Below are 20,044 nucleotides of genomic sequence, written 5' to 3'. Positions count from 1 at the left end.
TTTGAAAAGCTGAACAGCCATACGAATAAGTTTATTCTAATTTTGTATTTATGCTATTTGTACTTATCTTAGGCAGAGAAAAGCCTTAAAAACATAAAGTAAAACATTCGAGTTGAGAGGTTTTATATAGTTTACCTTTTATAATGTACGTGTTTAAATATCCACTCGGGAACGATCAATTGCAAAAATCTGTCTTAAACTAAATACACTTTAACTGTTATTTGGAAATCAAATGCGTAAACATACAAAAACGCAGAAATAGTCTAAGATATTTATCAGCAAACACCAAAGCTTATCAAACGTTTTTTCTACTGTTATGTCATATCGCCGATGGCTGCCGGAATTGATACTTTGCCCTTTTTCGCAACACACCAGCCCTTGTTGGGACCTGTATTAACTTTTATTAGGCTGGACGCTTGCTTCGCGAGCGATGATGCAATGGATGTTGGGCGTTAGAGGCCTTACAAGTGCCTTGCGTTTCGATTTTTTCGCCAAGGGCTTTTAAACGCGCGAGAGTGCGCCCGCGAACGAAACCAAGCAGATGAGAAAGGTACGCGGGCCAGGTGTAAGCAACGCCCGCGCACGCTAACTGGTGCATGTCATAATAAACACAAGGTTATCAGCTAACCAGGCTCACACCGAGGCCTGTTTTTGTTTGTAATTTCAGTTTGAACTGTAAGCTCAGGGAGTGCCGGGCGCTTTTGCCTTGAAAAATACCTTGCTTCAGCGCTTAAAACACGACGACACGACCAGTGCTTCAACTTGAAGTCTGCGCCGGTTTGCACTTTCTGGCGGTTGCTTGCAAGTGTAAATTGAAAGGAACACTCCAAACGAAAGAAATCACTGAACGGCTAAACCCAAAAAGAGGATATTGCTAGTGACGGACTGAGCAAGATCGTCTCTTGCTAAGGTTCCTGTTTTGTGAAAACCTAACCGAAGCGAAATGGATTATTACCGAGCAGATTGTAAGCTTCGCTCGGCGACTTTAATGCTCGCCTCGTTGACAATCGTATCGTGGTTTTCTCCAGCGGTCGGCGGCAATTCATGCGGTGATGTCCGGCGGACATTTGTCATGCAGCGAATAGGATCTGCATCAATGGTTCCCTTCAAGCCAATTGATGGTTAGTTATGCACTTTATTTTTTTACAAAGTAACTTTTTTATTGCCAACCCGGTCGATTTAAGAATATAAGAACTGGCCAAATTGCCCCATTTTATTTTAAAGTAATGTTATGCAATTTAATGAAAGACTATATGAACCCCTATTTATTTGTAAGGACAATAGGTAATTCCTCTAAATAATATGCAGTTTATTGGATAACTGTATGAACCCTATTTTTCTTAAAGGAAAATAGGTAAGGCCTCTACATATTATGCAGTTTAATGGATAACTGTATGAATTTATAGCTTCCCGGGGAAACGTGCAATTATTAGGCCTTAGTCGTTTTCGATGATCGCTTGTATGGCGGAATGCTCCTTAAGGTGACAATTTCACACGGTGTCTTTTTGATGATGGGTCTGTAGCGATTTACATCTCCTTATTGCCAACCGCGCATCAGCGGCGTTCCATCGCATTTCTCTCCACATGAGGAATTTTCTCATGCCCGCAAGTGATAAACGTGTTTGAGTGGTTTGATTCGATTTTGTGTGCTGTTTACCCCCCATAAACTCGCAATTTGACAATAATAAATATCTCATAACTGCACTTTTATGCTAACTTCCGTAACTTGGGCGATAATGTTTTCAGATAGTTTAAGGTTAATTTTGCTTTACGAGTTCATCACACAGAAATAAATTTTTAAGGTTTAAATATTAAACCATTATTAATATCTTGCGCCCTCAACGCCGGATGTTAGTTTTCACGAACGCAACGTTAAAACATTTTTCGGTTAATCACAAAAATAACAATGCAGGTTCTAATTTGCGAATCTGCCCCTACGACGGTCTGCTGTGCTGCACTCGAGCCATGGAGCGCAAGTATCTCAAATCATCGCAACGAAACCTGCTGCAAGCGTTCACCACCAAAATGGAAAACCTTAAATCAGTTTTCTCGTCTTACCTGGAGCAAACACAAGGTATGCACTGCTTTCTAGTAAAACTCTCTTTGTAATAATATTCAATTAGAGATATGATGAAAGTAAGCCGTAAACTAGAAGAAGTTTTCCAGGTACGCCGTACCGCAATTTTTAACCAGGCCATATGTTCTTTCTTTGCCAAGCTATATCCCGCTATCGCCTTGATTGTATTTAAACTAGGATTTCAGTTGCATATTTGTGCACTACATCGAACGTCAACCTTAGGCTTGCAAAGGTTACTCGTTTTAGACGTCCAGCTATGACGACAATTTGTGACGCGTCACTGAAAGTTTCCGTTCGTTTCCGTTCGTTTCGGTAAGACAATACCCCCGAGGTTGACTATATCACAAATATGTTTTAAATTAAATAACAAACTCCTCCATTGCAAATCAATTACTTACTCTGAATTCCGTTAAGTTAAGTGGATTAATTACATTGATGAACGCTGGGTGTAAAGTTTCCTTATCACAAGCAGTAAGGTTTGGCCGCATCAAAATCGTCCAGATTAAGATTATGCCACACACGTTGAAGCTCGTAGGTAGACAATTAGCCATGAGACGCTGTACTACATCCAGTTAGCATTTGACCCGGATTGTATCGATGGCTGTTATATATAGACCAGCTTGTGAAGACAATTTTCGTTTCCTTGTTTTTGCAATTTTAAGACCCCAATGTATTAAAAAAGGATGCGATCTACTCAACTTTGAAAAGGTTTAACAAAGACATGAACAATTGTAGAAAATTCTGCAGGATTTTTTAAGTGGTCAGGTGCATTGGCCTTTCGTCCTCGCATTAAAAAATAAGGCCAATCGACCGGTGGTCCCATATATCATCACGGTCTGTGAATGCACATACTTAACCTGTCTGAAATCCGACCGGTATGACAAGTTTGCAGTGTTGTTCTTCGCACTTTGCATGGCCAATTAGCCGTGCCGAACTAACGAGTAAAGTTCCCACAGGGTTTTGACAGTGTCAGTATAGACTATTTGTGGGTAAACACCACCTCTCACGTTTGCCTTCCGCACAGAAGTCGTGTTTCGTTCTGACACCCCACTTCAGTTGTGATGGTGCACCCTGGACTGGAAATTTATTTTAAGCTGTTGCTGTGTATATCACTCTTGAATTCATTTCAGCTTCGTGTTAACGGCTTAGTACAACATATGCGGAAATAATATCCATGATATGGCTAAATTTCGCGATCGTACGATTTTTCAAAAGTTGGGTCGGATATCTGATATTAGACTTACAAACGGTCAAAAGAATTGTCTTTTATAGGAAAAAATAAAATCGAAAATGTAATTTTTTTATTCGGACATTGTTTTAGCGCTACCTATTTAAAGGTCCACTTAACAATCGCTGTTCTCGTAAACAAACCACTTCGTTTCAATTTGCACTCTTCGCAAAAGTAGGTTTATGTTGTGTTTTGCTCAATTGCATCTATGCAGCACTTCGCTTTTACCGCCGAAAAAAAGGGTTGCGAAAGTTTGTTCAGAGAACCGTCGTTATTGCAATAGCACTCGAACTGTGGCAACGCATTGTAAATGTAACAGCATGCTTTGAAAATTCTTGTAATTGTTGTAACTTGCCTTCCTTATCTTGAACGAAAACTTGGCGATAAAATACACTTTGTTTTAAAGTTACTCGAATATGAAATGGTAACATCAAATAGCCTTCTTTTAACATTAATAACAAAGCTCACAACGATGGGTGTAAAATCGCATAAACTGATCAACATCCAACTGCACTCCTCGTGTCGACCATTAGCGAAGTTCAAGTTTCCTACAAGCAAACAGGTCGAGTTTCCGTTGGCGCAGTTTCTGTCCGAAATCGTAGAACGGTTTTGCTGAGAAGGCCGCCTTCGAAAGGTTGTACGCGCCAGTTGAAGGCATGCATAAGCCCTTGTGGAGTTGATTACACGTGGCGCCAACGAAGCTTCAACCAGTCTACTATGCATTTGGGCAAGCAACACACTGGGCTATTTCGGTTCAGTCGCGCCTTTCGGTTTGAACTCCGTAGCATCGCGGGATGTTTTTGCTTTTATGCCGGATTTTCTTACCTGGTCGTTTCGTGCGAAATCCTGCTTACTGTTGGCGAAACTTGAACCAACCTCAATTAGCAGTTACAATAACAATTTTCGGAAAATGTTTTACAAATTATTTTCGTGTTACTTTACAGCGCGGTGATGAAATTTTTCAAGTGGTGCGTATACCGCATGTTTGTTGGCCATCTACAAAGCGATAACTATGCTGCCCCAACCCTATTATTTATTTGTTGATAATGTCCAGAGGAGCGTGTTAGCTGTTAATAGCGATCCTGGATTAGATGGATACGTCTAGCGCGGAAAATTGCCCGTTTTTCCTTGATCGCAAATCCCACAGATTTCGTTTTTCTTCAGCATTCTGCCAAATTGACAGGCTTTTGTTTTGAGCGGCACTTTTTGAGACGACATTCGTCTTTTCCGCCAATTTCTTTGAAGTGTCTCAGCTTCGCGTAGGCATATTTCGTGCGATAAGTAGACATAGGCTGATCGCAGGTCAACACCTCACGTTTTCAGCATCTTAACGCGTAGAGTTAAAACGATTGGGCATAGTTGTTACTTTCTTTCAATATAAGCTTTTTCTTGAGTAATGTTTATCTATTTATTAGTGTTGTAAACAAAGTCCCAGTCAATTCATTTAAAATATAAGTTCAAATCAAGTCCAAGTCAAGTCATTATTAAAGCAAGTCAACTTCAAGTAAAGTCATTGGCATAAAATAAAACGTTAAAATATTAAAATTGGTAAATTCGTCCATGTATGAGGAATATCTTATCTAAAAAATAACAAAAACGTAATATATAGCAAGCGAATTGTTTTACATACAAACTTTAAAATAATAAACCATTTTTTTTTCAACAATAATTATCGAAAACAAAAACTTAATTGTAACCCAAGTAAGTCCAAGTGAGTGATATCATTTCGCCCAAAACTTAAGTCGATACAAGTCATTTAAAAACAATTTAAGTCACTGTTTAAATAATTTACGCCATTGACTTATGTCATTATAACACTGATATTTACTGTGCCAACATTTTACGACAAACGTATGTTGGCATTTTACGGGAACGAAACTATGAACTTTTTTAACACAGAAGGCAATTTATTAGACATACAGAATGTTGCAGTTTTAAAAACTGCCTTGGCCAGGTTTTCAGTCCTGTGACGTGAGGCACCGGCTTAGACTCATCTATTATTCATCACAGGGCTGATTGTGTCTGCCATCGATTTACCTTAGTAGGTTATTGGCAACTTTGCCTGCGCGTGCTAATTCCATTATAAACTTGGATAGATGAACGATTGTACGGATACGGATAATGAATAAATCCCAAGTGATTTTTCGCCCTACTGTCGCCATTGGATTTGAAACCTTGAAATCATTTTTTGTATTGACCTGTTGCATCTTAAATGTTTACACTGTAATAGTTTTGTCTTAAAACTGTAATTTGCGGTAAAAAGAGTTATAAAAAACCCTAAGATGTGGGTTACCCAATTATTGACCTAAACGTGTTCTTTTTGCAGAGGATATCACTTACGCCATCGCCAAGAATCGCAACGATACCCTGGTAGTTTTGTCCAGAGCGTTTCTACGAGAATCTACAAGAAACACTCCAAAAATTATCGCCGATTCCTTCTTTAATGGCTTAAGGCTGGCTCGTGACCAACCGGATAGAGAGTCTATAGCAGCTGAACTAAGAGGTGCTATTGACAGGTTAGTTAAGTTTCGTTAAATTTAAAGGGCGCACCTTATTTATGGCAATTAAAAAAAATCATTCAAAACATCCTTTTTTTACGGTCTTGTTTTACAGTCGTGATCCGTCTTTTTCTTATCCTTATCAAAGTAATAGAATCTTAACCCTTAGTGTACAGTACAGAGAAGCGCATCCAAATTACAAAACTAGAATTACATTAAAAATTACGACATATGGCGCCTAGTAAAACAGCAGTTTCATACGCCCATTCAACATCTGGGCGCCTGTGTTTTTTCTGCATGGTGTACGGCAGTTCGCACAATAGACACAGCCTCGAAAAATAAGCACTGAATTGCAAAAAATGTGTATCGATCGAGGCAAATGTTTATAGGTTAGGAAACGCAGTTCACGCAATTATTATATAGAACAAAAATACTATTTCTGAACTATTTATTTATCGCATAAGTTAGATAATTAATCAAACCACGTAAATCGGCAAAACAATTTCTCAAGGCACATTTTCCCAAAATTCAAAAAGTTTCAAAAAGATTTGTAATATTAACCATTCTATAAAAGCTTTGGGCCTGAACGAGCCATTGCTTGTTACGTAAAGTCGCAATCACATACCGATTTTTAATTGAAGAAAAAGTCGCAAATCACATACCGATTTTTAATTGAATGGCGAACTGTTTGGCAGTAAACTTTGCCTCGTATAAGTCGGTCGTTGAGATGCGATCCGTAGTTGGGCCGCAGCGTCGCAGCTTAGGAGGTGTCACGGCCTTTAGGCGAAACTTCTGACTTCCCGACAGCGGCTTAGCGGCGACCTTGGCCAAGCGAGGCTTTGTCCAATTACCTGGCCGCGACCTTCTTGAACTACAAATCTGCCAACACGATACGCGTTGTTCGCGGCTACTCTTTCGCGCAACGTTCGCAGGTGGATCGATATTCGACGTCTTTGGGAGGAAATTGGCAACGGGGCCAGATCTTATCACGTGTCAGTTGGCGCAATCGCTCCTAAATCACGGTCGGCCAGCCATTCGTCTTCAATTTGTCATGGTGTCCGTTACAGTTGCCCGTTTATGCGCGAGCCAAGCCCTAAAGTTTTAAGCACATTTTACGCAGGTTGCTTCAAAGCCTGGTTATACTCAAGTTACAACAAGGGCAGTCGAGGAGATTTTCGTCAAAAGTGAACCGTTGTTTGTCGAAGTCCTATCTCAAGATAAATCCACTTGGGAACCTCCCCGACCAGATGAGTACGCTTTTGTTCACCGCGTTCAACCAAACACTGTCTTTTACCCAGGTATGTAGTTTTTGTTGCCGTTAAAATCATCCCAATTCGACCAAATCTATATAAGGCGCTTTGTTTTTATCCGCGTTTCAGTACAACACCCAATTATTTATTTTTAATTTCATCCTTCCCGCGCACAAGAGCATGATAAACCAAGGACAAAAAGTTAAACGAAGTGCATAGGAGAAACTTTACTGGCATAATTAATAACCTAAATTACTTTTGACAAAAACGATGTTAAAAGGTATTTTGTTCGTTCCCCTAAAAACAAAAAACAAAATAAAAAACACTGTTTTTCAAGAAGTCGGCTGAAAACTATTAGTCAAATGCATATTACATTTTTTAATCTTAGCCGATTCTTTGAATAGCGAATTACCGAAACTGGCTCGAAATGCAAACTCAACAAATATGTATAATATTTAGGCCGTCGAGTCAGGATTCGAGGCGCTAAAGTTAGCAGAGAAGTCCGTAGACAGTCGGCAGTGCAGGGAATCGGTGATGAAGATGCAATATTGCTCGCATTGCCACGCTCTCACTCTGATCAAACCATGTCCGGGCCTATGCAAAAACATCCTTCGAGGGTTCGTATTTTGTTACGTAGCTCGAAACGTTGTTTGTTATAAATTATAATGCCTTACAGTAAGCTTATTGCTTTGCATTTTTCAACTTTTAGTTGCCTGGTTGGAATGTTCGAACTCGATTTGTACTGGAAACATTTTGTTGCGGCATTGACCGCTACAGCAATGGGTATAAACGCCAACGACCAAGACATTCAATCCACTATGGAACAACTGACCATAGCACTCTCAGACGTCGCCACAAATAACACGGAGTTGCCCGAATTAGAGCAGGTACTTGCATTATTTGGATGTTTTTGCTGCAAAAACGTACTATAAAGTTATGCGATATACCATAGTCTACATAGAATTGCATTACAGTTAAGGATATAGTAAAACTGCTTGCAATGCCCATTTAAAAACCTATGAGGGTTAACGTAATGAGTTTATAATTGTCCTACGAAAACTAAATAAAGCAATAAAACGTGGCGTCGATTTGTAATCGTGATAACCCACCAGAGTACATGGCTAACATTAGCAGCAGCCGGTTTTTGTTGTCCACCAACCTTGAGGCCGGACCAATGGACTACAAAACGAAACCCGCTGCTTTTAAAGCTGGTCGTCAGTAGTCTCAAGGATTGCACGAAAGCTTTGTTTTTTATGTCCTGATCATAAGGTCTGGTCAACATTGACATCGAACGTCTTGTGTCAATCACGGCAGCGCTCGGTAGCGTCTAGCCGCACGTCACGGTTTGGCTTTCGCGTTACCTTCCTGTCGAAAACACAACAAGCGTTGAAAAGCTTCAACCAAGATGCGAGGTTTTGCTTTTGTCGATTTTTTCACTGGCACCTGCCGCGCACAAATGGTCAAAAACTAAGAGAGCATCAGAACATAATCCGCTCCTGAAGCACCCCTTGATGTCTTGTTTCCGCTCCCAGTTGAGCATTGTGCCCGCTTCGCTCGATTAACAACGGAACCGGTCGGCACTTTATCACATATGCCGAGGCCACGGTCGGTCGATGGACTTGAAGCCAATTTGACGCTGTCAGTGATGTTTACGTTTACGCTCTTGGTTTTAAGGAAGTGGCCGACTCGCGCAACAACGCCTTGAAAACAGTAATTCTTCAAAGTTATAAATATCGAGCGCGTACAGTTTTAGAATTTCCCAGTGTTTCATCGGAAAATGAATATCGAAAAAAAACTTAAATATATTAAGATTGGCTACTATTAAATTTTCCACCTATTTTTCGTTTAATCTGGTATTACACATTGTTGTCCTCGGTAATAAATATATTAAATAGATAAACTTTTCTTATGGTTTCATTTTGAAATGCCCGATATTATCGTTCGAAACAGATATCCGGTGCTAAGTAATACTATGGGTATTTTTGCCATACTGCTGATTTGATACAAAATTCATTTGTACATTGCAGCCATGTTTTGCGATATAACGTGGAGTTTTCTGTCTTAAAAGTTAAATTTTTGAAAAAATATCACCCAAAAGTATCACAGATAAATAGATTTCCTTACGCAAAAGAACATTTTCCTAAAATTCATTTTCACTACAGTTTTTTTCTACACAAATTTGATCAGTTTGTCATTTGACAAAAGTAATGACATCACTTGGTATCGGATTAGGTCTCTGTACTTTTCTTCAAAATATCGGCTATCGGTATCGGAAAAAAATACCTAAAGTATCGGGAACCCCTAGTTGCATTTATCGCAAATATTCCAAAAAGCATCGGCAAGGCATAGAATCAAAACTACACATATCAGGATAGACAACATCACGATTTATGTACTTATTTTTAAAACTACTTTCACAAAACAACATCATTCATTTGTCTTATTTACCAAGGTAAATGTAATCTATATATACGATACTGCTTGTTGTTAAAAAAAACTCGGTCCCAGCTTCCAAAGTTTGCAAACCACCGCATTAGGATACTCGCAGATTTGTTTACAGTTCTGGAAATGACTGTCCAGCGCAGTATACAATATGAAGGAAAAACACGTTGTGGCTTGTGATCAGGTAAAGAAACGACGTACATTAAGAAGTTGGCAATCCATTTTTAAACGGTAGCCTACTTTACTGCAGCCTTACACCGGATCGCTGGCTTGTCTAGATCTGGTGTAGCAGTTGTATGAAGAAAACTGTACTGTACACTCCACTCGCGGCGGAAGCTAGGCCCGATAAGCGCTAGGTTGCCCAGTCGCGATTATTGGCCGCTTATCTGTGCGCGCGCGAGATTGCACAGGATGCAACACCGGCGGTTTTCGTGTCCCTTTGTTTGTCGAAGAAGCCGCGAACCACTAAAACGCTGTTCGCGCTACGCGAATGACATTTTATAACACACATGCTGGCCAATTAAGAATGCGTGAAACTTTATCCTTGGCTAAACGTGGAGAAACAGGCTGTTCGAACATAGCAACTTTGCGTTACAAAATAGGAAAATATTAACTGTTATTTGTCAATAACTTGCGTTTTATTGTGTAAAGACACTCCCAAAAAACAGCAAAATTTTCAAAACAAGTTCGGTAGGTATAAAATTAGCCAAGTTGCCTTTTCCTGCCAGATATCACCAATATAAATATATACATTAATTTAAATTTATGTACACGAGTTTATACTTTTCTTATCATTTTTATATTCAAAATAAATACTTCGTAAACTTCCACGAGTAGAAGTCTTAAGTACGAACTGGCAGTTTTGCAAAATCGTTTAGTGCCTCCAAGGACGGCCAGAATATTATAACGGGTTAGCTAAAAGGCATTACTAAATAATTTATTATCGCGTTTTACTTGGCTTCACAGATGCGGGAAGAGTGCATTACTAAAGCTGTTGGACGAAGATCGAAAAGATATTCAGGTACTTATAAACACCAAAATGCGTCGTAGTACCTGTTTTTTTACTATTTTAGAGTAACTTGTAATTTTTATTTACTTTAGCCAAACAGTTATTTAACCTATCTAGCTACAGTATCAGTTGACTGTCGTTACTGGTGGCTGGACTGTTTTAAATAGGCATTAAAATAATTTTGGGTCGAAGCTATTTATTTTAAATTTCATTCAATTAATAAGGGTATGTGTGTATCTATATTGTCATCGGAACAATAACCAATAACATTGAGTACTGTAAGTTATAAGGATAAAACACTGAATGAGCGTAAAGCATTTGAGAACAATTCCTTGTAAACATTAATTTGTTTGATAGGAACTTAGGAATATCCTGTTCTAATGATTCATAATTTACTAGTTACGAAATACTTTATTCTTATTTTTTCATGTTTTAAATAGTTACAGAGTTTCAATTAGCAATAAATCGATTATAATGAATATTTAGACCTGACTGCGTATACGTTTTTAGCGTTCCCAAATGTATATGCCACGCATAGGTGGCAAAAAAAAGTGGCGAAACAGTATAAACCGTCCAAATATTTTTTTGCAACATAGAAGAACTTTGGTTCAGCGTACCACTAATGTTTTTTATTTGTATTATAAATATTTAAAATATTAAACTTTTAAATAAAGATGTAAAAGTACTTTTTGGTAAATACTTCAAAATTCCTGTATATAGCTTAACGGAATAGTTTTCCGTTTAAGGCCAGTTGTTTGTTTGTAAGCCATCACGCCAATAATAGTCTTAGGCGTATGTGTAAAAATAGCTTTTTTTTAATATCAACTCGTACAATACCATTTGCCTTCGTAATTCGTTTTGGACCAGGATCGCGAGAACAATAAAAAGACGTATACGAACATAAAACATAACTTTTTTAAAAGTCGTAATAAGAATATAAAAGCCCATACAGAAGTAGGTATCATATTGAACGTTTCGAATAACTCTTTATTCATTTATAACATCTGATTATTCGAAACGTTCAAAATGATACCTACTTCTGTAATCTGTATGGGATTTGATATGCTCATTACGTCTTACTACAACCTCCAACCATTATGCTACAAATTGTTTTGAAAGTTATTTATCGTTTTCGTCCAGAGGACGACCCCCGCATCGGCCAGCGCAGCTCGAAAGGCAAGAAGAGACGGCGGAGCAGAAGACGAGGTCGGATGCAGCAGAAAAACAACGCGCTCGATCCGGACGATGGTCTTCCGCCCAATTTCTGGGACATGGTTCGACCCCCGTACGAGGTGCTTAAAGATCGCACGAAATACACGTCCCCAGAGCCGCAGCTCGGCTCGAGATTATCACGAAACAACGATTTACAAATCGATGACGTGTCGGTGTTCAACCGCCTGCCTCAACTTCGCATGAGCGACAAGATGCTCAAGTAGGTCTATTATTCCGTTTTTTAATCTGCACTCTGGTTGTGTATCCCTCTTTTTGTGCGTATTGACATAAAACTAAATGTAACACATGTTTAAAAGCATCTTGTCGGTCAAAACGCTATTTGTTAAGTTGATCCAAATGGGATTGTATATTGTATATGCATAACACAACCCCGGCTAGCCATATTAGCACGTTTTTAAAAGTATCATTATTATAATAAATTTGGGAAACACTGTCAGATATAACTGTTATCACCAACTTATGCGGGCACCTTGAAAGGACAACCTGATTTTACCAAAAAAACTCTTTTAAACGTTGAATATTGAACTTTAAACGTCATAAGTTTTAGATTCTAATAATGTTTTAGACGTCTGTATCAATTCAATTTAAATAAAGTCTGCTTTAATTTAATTCATTGCAACTATGATGCTGCTGTGACAATGACCCGAATTTCTTCATTCAAACGGTGTAGCTATGTTATTGTTCAAGGGTTTGCTGCGGAAACACATTAACGTTGATTTTACGTTGATTTGAGGTAAAGCTCGAAACCAGGGCGCATCGGTAACACGAGTTGTGTAGACTCTATAGTTCCGTTCTCTCTCTAGAGGTTTCTCGTCATGCGAAATGACATACTGAGCGCCAGACTTGACTGCACGATCGCATCAGCGAAACGAATATAAATCATCCAAAATTTAATTGGACGTCGGGAACGCTCGGCCGCGGATGTGCGGCAAGGGAGACTTCTGTGAAAAAACTTTTCGTTCCATACAGCCTGACCCTACTGACTTGATAGGGCTTAAAAAGGTTTTTCAAAGGGTCGTTCATAGCGGCCCGACCTCTTGTTATGTCGGTGTGACAAAGGCCCACTACATGGGCTCGGCAAATAAACCCTCCGGTAAAAGAGACGCGTGGGTCCACGATTCAAGTGGATTCCCTTTCTCTTTCGCGTGCCAGTAAATGCTCCTCACGGTGACTAATTACCTCGTTCTCTCGCATTTCGGACGGTCTTACTAAAGGACGTGAAGTTGGGCCAGGCATTTATGGGCGGCCCACGGTTAACGATTTCAGTGAGTAAATGAAAGTGCCGGTGGTCTCGTATGGTGCGACTAAGTGGCATTATAGAGTTTATTTTTAACCACTCGCCAATCGCTTTCTATCACCTCGACGGCGTGCGTCCTTTCTTTGCCATTATCTCGTAATGGCGCGGGATAAAATCACGACACCTTTGTAACCGAGCGGTTTACGCACGCACGCGTCTTGTGAGTCAGGCACTTTGCTCTTATCTCGGCCGTAAAACACACCCGCAAATGCCGGGAGCCGGCGCGACTTTGGCCTGTCGGGTGGTTACTCAGCACATTATGGCACAACGCTGCGACAACCACGCGATCTTAAGCGCATTTCGGGGTCGCTGCAAATATCTCGAGTTTCCAGTCGCTGTTTGGGAAATTTGACACGTGCCTTGCATACGTGGGATAGGGTCACAGAGGGCCGGGTAGTGGCCATATGTTTTTTTAACGCACCGTAACATTGTTACGTCGCGGTATGACCATGCATTGTGTGCATCCTAACAAATCGATTTGACAATCTCAAAATGGGTTTTTATTTCGGTTTTACGTGGTTTGTTTCCTGGAATGTTATTTTTTTCGAAATTACGCCTTGTCATAAATGTTGCAACTCTAACCTTGTCACTTGTGCAAAAAGTTTGTTACCTGATTTTTAAAATTCGATAACTTAAAAAACTTGCTCTATGTTATTCACAAAAGACTTGGGATATGTCAAATTTAATCGTTACCCATTCCCAATTGGTTTGTCATCACTTTAGCACAGGGGTTCTTAAACTTTTTTTACCGCGGACCCCTAACAATTTTTTTGGCTTATAGACCTAGATCTGCTGATTTCGGTCCAAAAATGTGAAGTGTAATGGAGTCTACATTCAGTGCAAAATCGTTTTATTTTTAATTAAATTCTTTAAATAAAATGATTACTACTTACCTAAGCACTAATATTTTTATTAGGCGTTCATGGACCCCCTAAAACTAGTTCACGGAACCCAGTCTAAGAACATTTGCCTTAGCAACAGCAGCAAAACATATAAACTGTGCAAAAATGCTACTTTGAAGCGGCTCTAGGATTAGAAACAAGTTGAAAAGCGTGCAAAAAATAAGCTTGGGTTTCAGAATTCTTGGAAATTGACCTGATAGCTGTTTGCAAGACATGTGCAGAAATAGATTAGGTTCATGGAAAACTTTGTTTCGGGATAAAACAGTATATGGTCGTCGAAACACAACCGTTGATTGCCTGGTTGACCGGCGACCTTAACTCTGTACTTGCCCAATCAGTCAATTTAGCACTTCTGATGTAGCCTGACTACGCTTAACGTGATATGCCGCCCAATTCAATGATTCGAGTGTTTTCCCGCACCCCGTTGATTGTCTGCCTTTGACCTATTACGCTTTAAGGCAAGGTTCATCGGTTAATTAAGATTACCAGTCTTTAATTGATCCTCCCTGGTGTACCACATTCGCCAAACCTGCTTCAAATTCGATATAAGAGAATATGGCGCTGTTTGCGAGTTGGCTATTATTGCTCTATTATATTTGTATATGTTGGATAAATATTACTCTTTCTTCATGAAAAGGTCTTCCTTTTAACACATAGACTGCACACCGCAAAACAACCCAAAAATGATATCCAAGATTTTTGAGCTCAGGTCAAAATAAAAAATGTTAGATTAGGGCAGCCAATCTAAGTTCGAGGGCCACACATAGCCTATAATCTGTGTGTCGAAATTTGTTAAGTTACTGATATCTAAAACTGCCTATATGGATACATTTTTAAGATGTAGTATTAAACCTAGCCGTACATACCCTGAAAATCCTGAAAACATACCTATTAATTTTAAACCAAATTAAACAAATATTAAGCAATTTTCGTCACTGGAGGTTATGGTCAGTTATTTGTGGCACATAAAGTACGGAAATAAAATTGCTACCCTTCAGCTGGCATTCATAGACCCTAAACCTTAATCAAATTTGTCCGTTAACTTTTATGTTATTGTAAGCCGTTATCGCGAATACACAAACGACCTTAACAAAATGTTAAAATTGTACCGCTGGAAGCGGGTACAGTTTAATATTAACGAAGAATTTCACAAAGCGAGAAATGTGTTCAATGACCACGATATTTTTAATCAAATAGAGTTAATGCGGATAGGCCTCTGCTCACCATGTATAAGATGTTGTGTATATTTTTATACACGACACTGTGCAGCACATACAATTTCGTGTGATAAAAAAAGATCACTCACATTTTTCTAATTTGTCGTTTTCTCAGGGAAAAAAATCTCCTTCGACAAACCAGTTTTTTGTTTGTAGTTAATTTTTTTATTTTAAACCTAATGCATCAAATAAAGGTGTTTAAAGTGTGTCCTGTCTGGTTATTGCTCAACAGCGAAGAGAAATCCCTATTAACCATACTTTTATTTTTTATGGTTTTAGATTTGTTGTCCAGCTCAATTTTTCTATCACGTTTTTTCTGAACCTACCCGATGAACTATGCGATTCTTCCAAGAACGGAGCGTTCCAGGTCTCTAAACATGGATCATGCTGGGACGGGAAAAACATCGCTTCTCGGTAACACCTAGTTCTTCTAATTTACTCAATAATACAGAGGACAATAGTGCTCTTTACGGTAACAAATTTTTTGGGTACAAGTACGTATTTATTTATTTTTACGATGGATGTAATTCATAATAGGACAAAGATGTTTAAAATGTATTATATTTTTAAATAATACCTTGACCAATACAAAAATGGTAAATCACGAATAAAACCTAACGTTTGTAACAGCTTAAAGGTCCAGATAAGGGTAAATGCTAACACCCGCTGTAATGCGATAAAACAGACCCGGACAAACTACGTCCAGCGTACCAGGTATGGGGCTCGCCAAACAATATTATCCGTCCCTTGGGTCACTTCATAACAAATATAAGCCCTTTATCCTTATTTTACAATATTTTGTTGAATATATCAACTTGTAATGCATCCTCACACATTCTTATTCTTACCAGCTTGTTATAACAAGGATATTTACGGCTATATTTTAAAAGCAATCACACTTTACATGACTTATATTTCATATTATTTTTTTACCCGACCCTTTAGAACATTTACTGTTTCTCATGCGGCCCCCGGTCAAAAATAAAATTGTCCGCCAACCCTGCTATCGAACCTATTAGATTAGACATTAAGTCATTGAGTCATTGGCTAAGTGGAACATATGACTTGACTTATTTTCATTATTTACACGCATTGCATTATACTGTCAAAACTAGAAAAAAACATTTAAAAGAAGCCTTCGTTTAAACAGTATTGATTGAATCGTGTGCCTTCGAGTAGTACCGTTGGTGCATTTATCCCGCTAATAAATTTGGAAGTATTGCGTATCGCTCAGTTTGTGTAAAAGAATAAATATGTCACTGACTAACATGACATCGTTTAGTGGCTAACTGTAATTTTATTGTAAAAGTATTGCTAGTTCCCTCTATCAAATTTTAGAAAATGGAATAAAATAAAGTTGTGAAATGGTATACATATCTCGATAAAAGCCTTATCGGTTCCAAAAATACTTGCCCGGTCCTGTATGATCCACTATGAACCACCAAGGCTTTGTAGGCAAGTTCGGTTACAAGTTGTGATATTAATATGTTTAATACGCTTTACAAGTTTGATCGAATATGAGCGTGCCACTCAACTCCACTGTTTGCGCACGGCGCCCTGCCTCCAAGACAACGCGTTAACGCCGGCATAAAGGTTGTACATAGGCTATAGGCGGGCATTGGCCAATCGATGAAACCTCGAAACGTTTGTCATTCGACACTCGGGCGAAAGTAATCTTGCCGTCCCACGTCTTCGCACATTCACGTTTGCAATGGTCGGGCCCTGCATCAAAGTGCTTGTTTCAGCTCGGGGGCGCGCATAAAGCGATCGCATCGCGAGAGGGATTTCCTAGGCAAACTTTGGAACGTGCCACGCAAAATGTTTGCCGCTCGACAAAGGCGGTAACTACACACCGCACGCGGGCCGCGAACGCACGATGAGTAATATTTCGATTTCTTACGACGGGCGCGCGAAATGTTACAGCGCAACAAAAGAAGCCGTTGAGTTGGAACTCGCGCCGATTTTCCGGGCCGTTTAAAGAGAAGCCGGCTCCCTATTGTCCAATCGGGCTACGCAATACCTCGGAAAAATAAATTAAAACAAGATCGCAGACTCGTTTGAGCTGTGGTTGTCATTTGACAGAAGGTATAGGGAAGGGCACAAAACTGCATGTAAAAAAACGCCACTTTGACTCGCTTGGTTGGCGGCAATTTGGCGCTTCCTCAGCGGCAGACTGCCGTTTTTATGTTGTGTGTCAATATTTGTCTGGATTTTACGACTCGTATACTCGTTTGCTTACATTAGATACAACGAGCATGTGGCTGGAATGGGACTGGAGGCTCAGCAAAGTAATCCCGAGATGAAAGTGAAAAGGGTCAGCAGCCACATCCAACAGGCCGCCGAGAAGTTCAGGGTGACTGCGAAGGTAAAAAACTAGAAAACCACGATATAGGAATAGGTTTGGGCACATAGCAGTCGTACTGAGCTTGGAATTCCCTATTAGATTTCAAAACTGTACCTTTCAGCTTGTGATTTCAGTTAGTGTATATACCCGCCTGGCATGTGATAAAATATGTTGTTTAAATTTTGTTGGACATCAAAAAATAAGACGGTCCCCTTTTCTCCTTTAGGTAAATATCGTCCATTGTACGATTATATGTTTGCATTTTTACCACTGTCACCACTTTGCGCGACATTAGATCAGTTGGTTAAGACGTCTGGTCCACCATATAAAACCCTGGCACAATGTATTGTAAGGCATTGGCAGATTAATTCCAACCGGAATAACACTACTCCACCATATTTTTTAAGATTCTACTTTTGCCGAACGGATATGACTCAATCCCAAAAGCCCTGCGAAAGCTCCCCTATTTTGTGCGGAAAAACAAACATAACTTGAATGCCAGAAGCTCAGTACCGACACCGTGCGGTGACGATGAAGATGATTGTGCGGGCGCAAGTTCGGGCGAAGGAAGTGGAGAAGTGCCTCATAATAGAATTAACGACGATACGAAAAGTAAGTGATTCCGTTTTTCCTAATTGGATTCCATAGTTGCTGTCACGACTGGAATTCACTACTAAATACCTGGAAGCCGAACATTCATTTGAAAAGCCTTATGAAAATAACAATTTATGCGGAAAATCGTCTCAAGTGCTCGCTTACTTTGCTGTGGTTTATTTGTCGATAGCTTTGTTTTCGAAGTTCAAGCGACCGTAACCAGCCCTTATGTTTTCGTATACGTTAATTGTACAGGTGATTATAACACGGACAGAAGGAATCGCGACGAGATACAGCCTTCAGGTAGTTCTTCCGTTTCTTCGACGCTCAAGGAGATTCCGGCCAGCAGTTCGACAAATTTCAAGGCGTCTGTCACTAACAGCAGCCTCTTGCGTGCAGACGACGAATCCCGCGCTCCCAAACAAGGTGACAACGCTCGGTTAGAAGAAAGTGGCAAGGATGGAGATCACAATGCAGCCGGAATCGCTTTCCAGAGAAACGTTTGGCTTCGAACTTTACTTTTCACCATAGTGCTGCGAGCGGTAGCGTTGGGACCTTTCTGAGCGCCATTTTCCCTTTTTCTTTCAATTTTTATATTCTTCATCTTCATTCAGAAGCCTCACCGTCACGAAAGAGCTATACTGCCAAAAAAGTTTCTAACACCAATGTACCTACATGCATATTTGATTTCTAATCATTATTCGACCGTGCTGATAATAGAGGCGGTAAAAAGGGTTAAATCAGTTAACAACTGATTGAGGCATTTGGAGTAGCATATCCTACTTTTAAGTCTTGGCACCAGAATTTAAAGCGGCTGTTGTTTTCTGTTGATATTTTATTTTTTCAGTATTTTCGTGACTCTTTCCTTACTTATGTTAAGTTATTTTTTTCTATTATTTGGCGTATTTATGTATAGCATGTGTTTTGTCGTCGTTTGTTCCATTTTGTTGTCATAAAATCCAAACGAAACCTTCTTGCTTTTTGTTTATGTTAAATTACTAAAAAGCCTAGCAGATGAGCAAAGCGAGGTTCTGGGTAAAGGTTCTCGTTTCTTGCAATATTACCCTTTTTCTTATTTTTTTTTTAAATATATTAATCTTTCGTGGTAGCAGTATTTGTCTAACTCTAAATCTGGAAATCAGGTTGAACTACATGTCAAATTGTATTAAAATGTTTTCCAGATTTATGCAAATATGTAATCAACTTTTTTTAAAGCAAAAATGGTCTTTATTATTTCAAGTGGCTACAAATTTTGCATTAGGGTTCAAAATATTTTGTAGGGAATGAGTTAACCCAGTGCCTTACAATTACAACCTACAGTAGGGGCACGCAAAGACTCAAAAATCTTGTGGCAAATTAATACAAGCAAAACATTAATGTAACTGCCGTACAGTTACAATCTCTCTTTGACACATTAAATCGGCCTGTATTCAATGTTTGACATGAGTAGCTTATAGTGCAAAATCTTCGTTAAAAAATCGTAATATTAAGGTATTTATCTAAATGCCTGTTATACATCGATGCGTTGTAATAAAGACAAACCAGACCACTTTAAAGTATTGGTTGCCTATAACCACTAAACCTCGTTTCCATTTTATTTGTTCACCAACAAATCACGCCCATAACGTTAAAGTTCACAGAGTAGCCTATAATTTATTGAACTTTGTTTTGTGAAAAACTCTGCCGACAGTATCATTTATTTATTTGTTAAGAGCATCGCAAAATAAAAAAGCTGAGAACCGGGGCTAACTAAAAGTGAGCATTGCTGTGTGTTTTTAATCCTTCGTATTTTTTTTTAGCTTTTATGATTAGCATAGCCTATAGTTAGCTTAAGTTTTACAATCCGATTTCGGCCGAATGTTTTAAATGTAGTGAAAATTAAGGTTGTTGGATTTAGTAGCGATTTTTTTTTAATTTTTTCATCTAAATACAAACCATTCACAATTCATTCAG

The 20,044-nt window shown here is 39.1% G+C and overlaps 1 protein-coding gene across 1 annotated transcript; it reads left to right on the top strand.

The window, feature by feature from the left end:
• The first annotated feature begins 562 nt into the window (after positions 1-562).
• LOC146157116 (glypican-5-like) lies at positions 563-19,054 on the top strand. The gene is made up of 12 exons (XM_083387681.1): positions 563-1,121; positions 1,913-2,074; positions 5,632-5,821; positions 6,924-7,101; positions 7,513-7,670; positions 7,763-7,940; positions 10,462-10,516; positions 11,645-11,936; positions 15,433-15,567; positions 17,398-17,518; positions 17,905-18,109; positions 18,347-19,054. The coding sequence occupies exons 1-12, from the start codon at positions 944-946 to the stop codon at positions 18,652-18,654; spliced, it is 2,160 nt and encodes a 719-aa protein (XP_083243807.1). The 5' UTR covers positions 563-943; the 3' UTR covers positions 18,655-19,054.
• Positions 19,055-20,044: the final 990 nt, after the last annotated feature.

This window comes from Ascidiella aspersa, chromosome 4, assembly GCF_963924565.1.
Source record: "Ascidiella aspersa chromosome 4, kaAscAspe10.2, whole genome shotgun sequence".
Taxonomy (NCBI): Eukaryota; Metazoa; Chordata; class Ascidiacea; order Phlebobranchia; family Ascidiidae; genus Ascidiella; species Ascidiella aspersa.
Note: the sequence above shows the minus strand (reverse complement) of the source record. Positions and strands in the feature narration are given on the sequence as shown.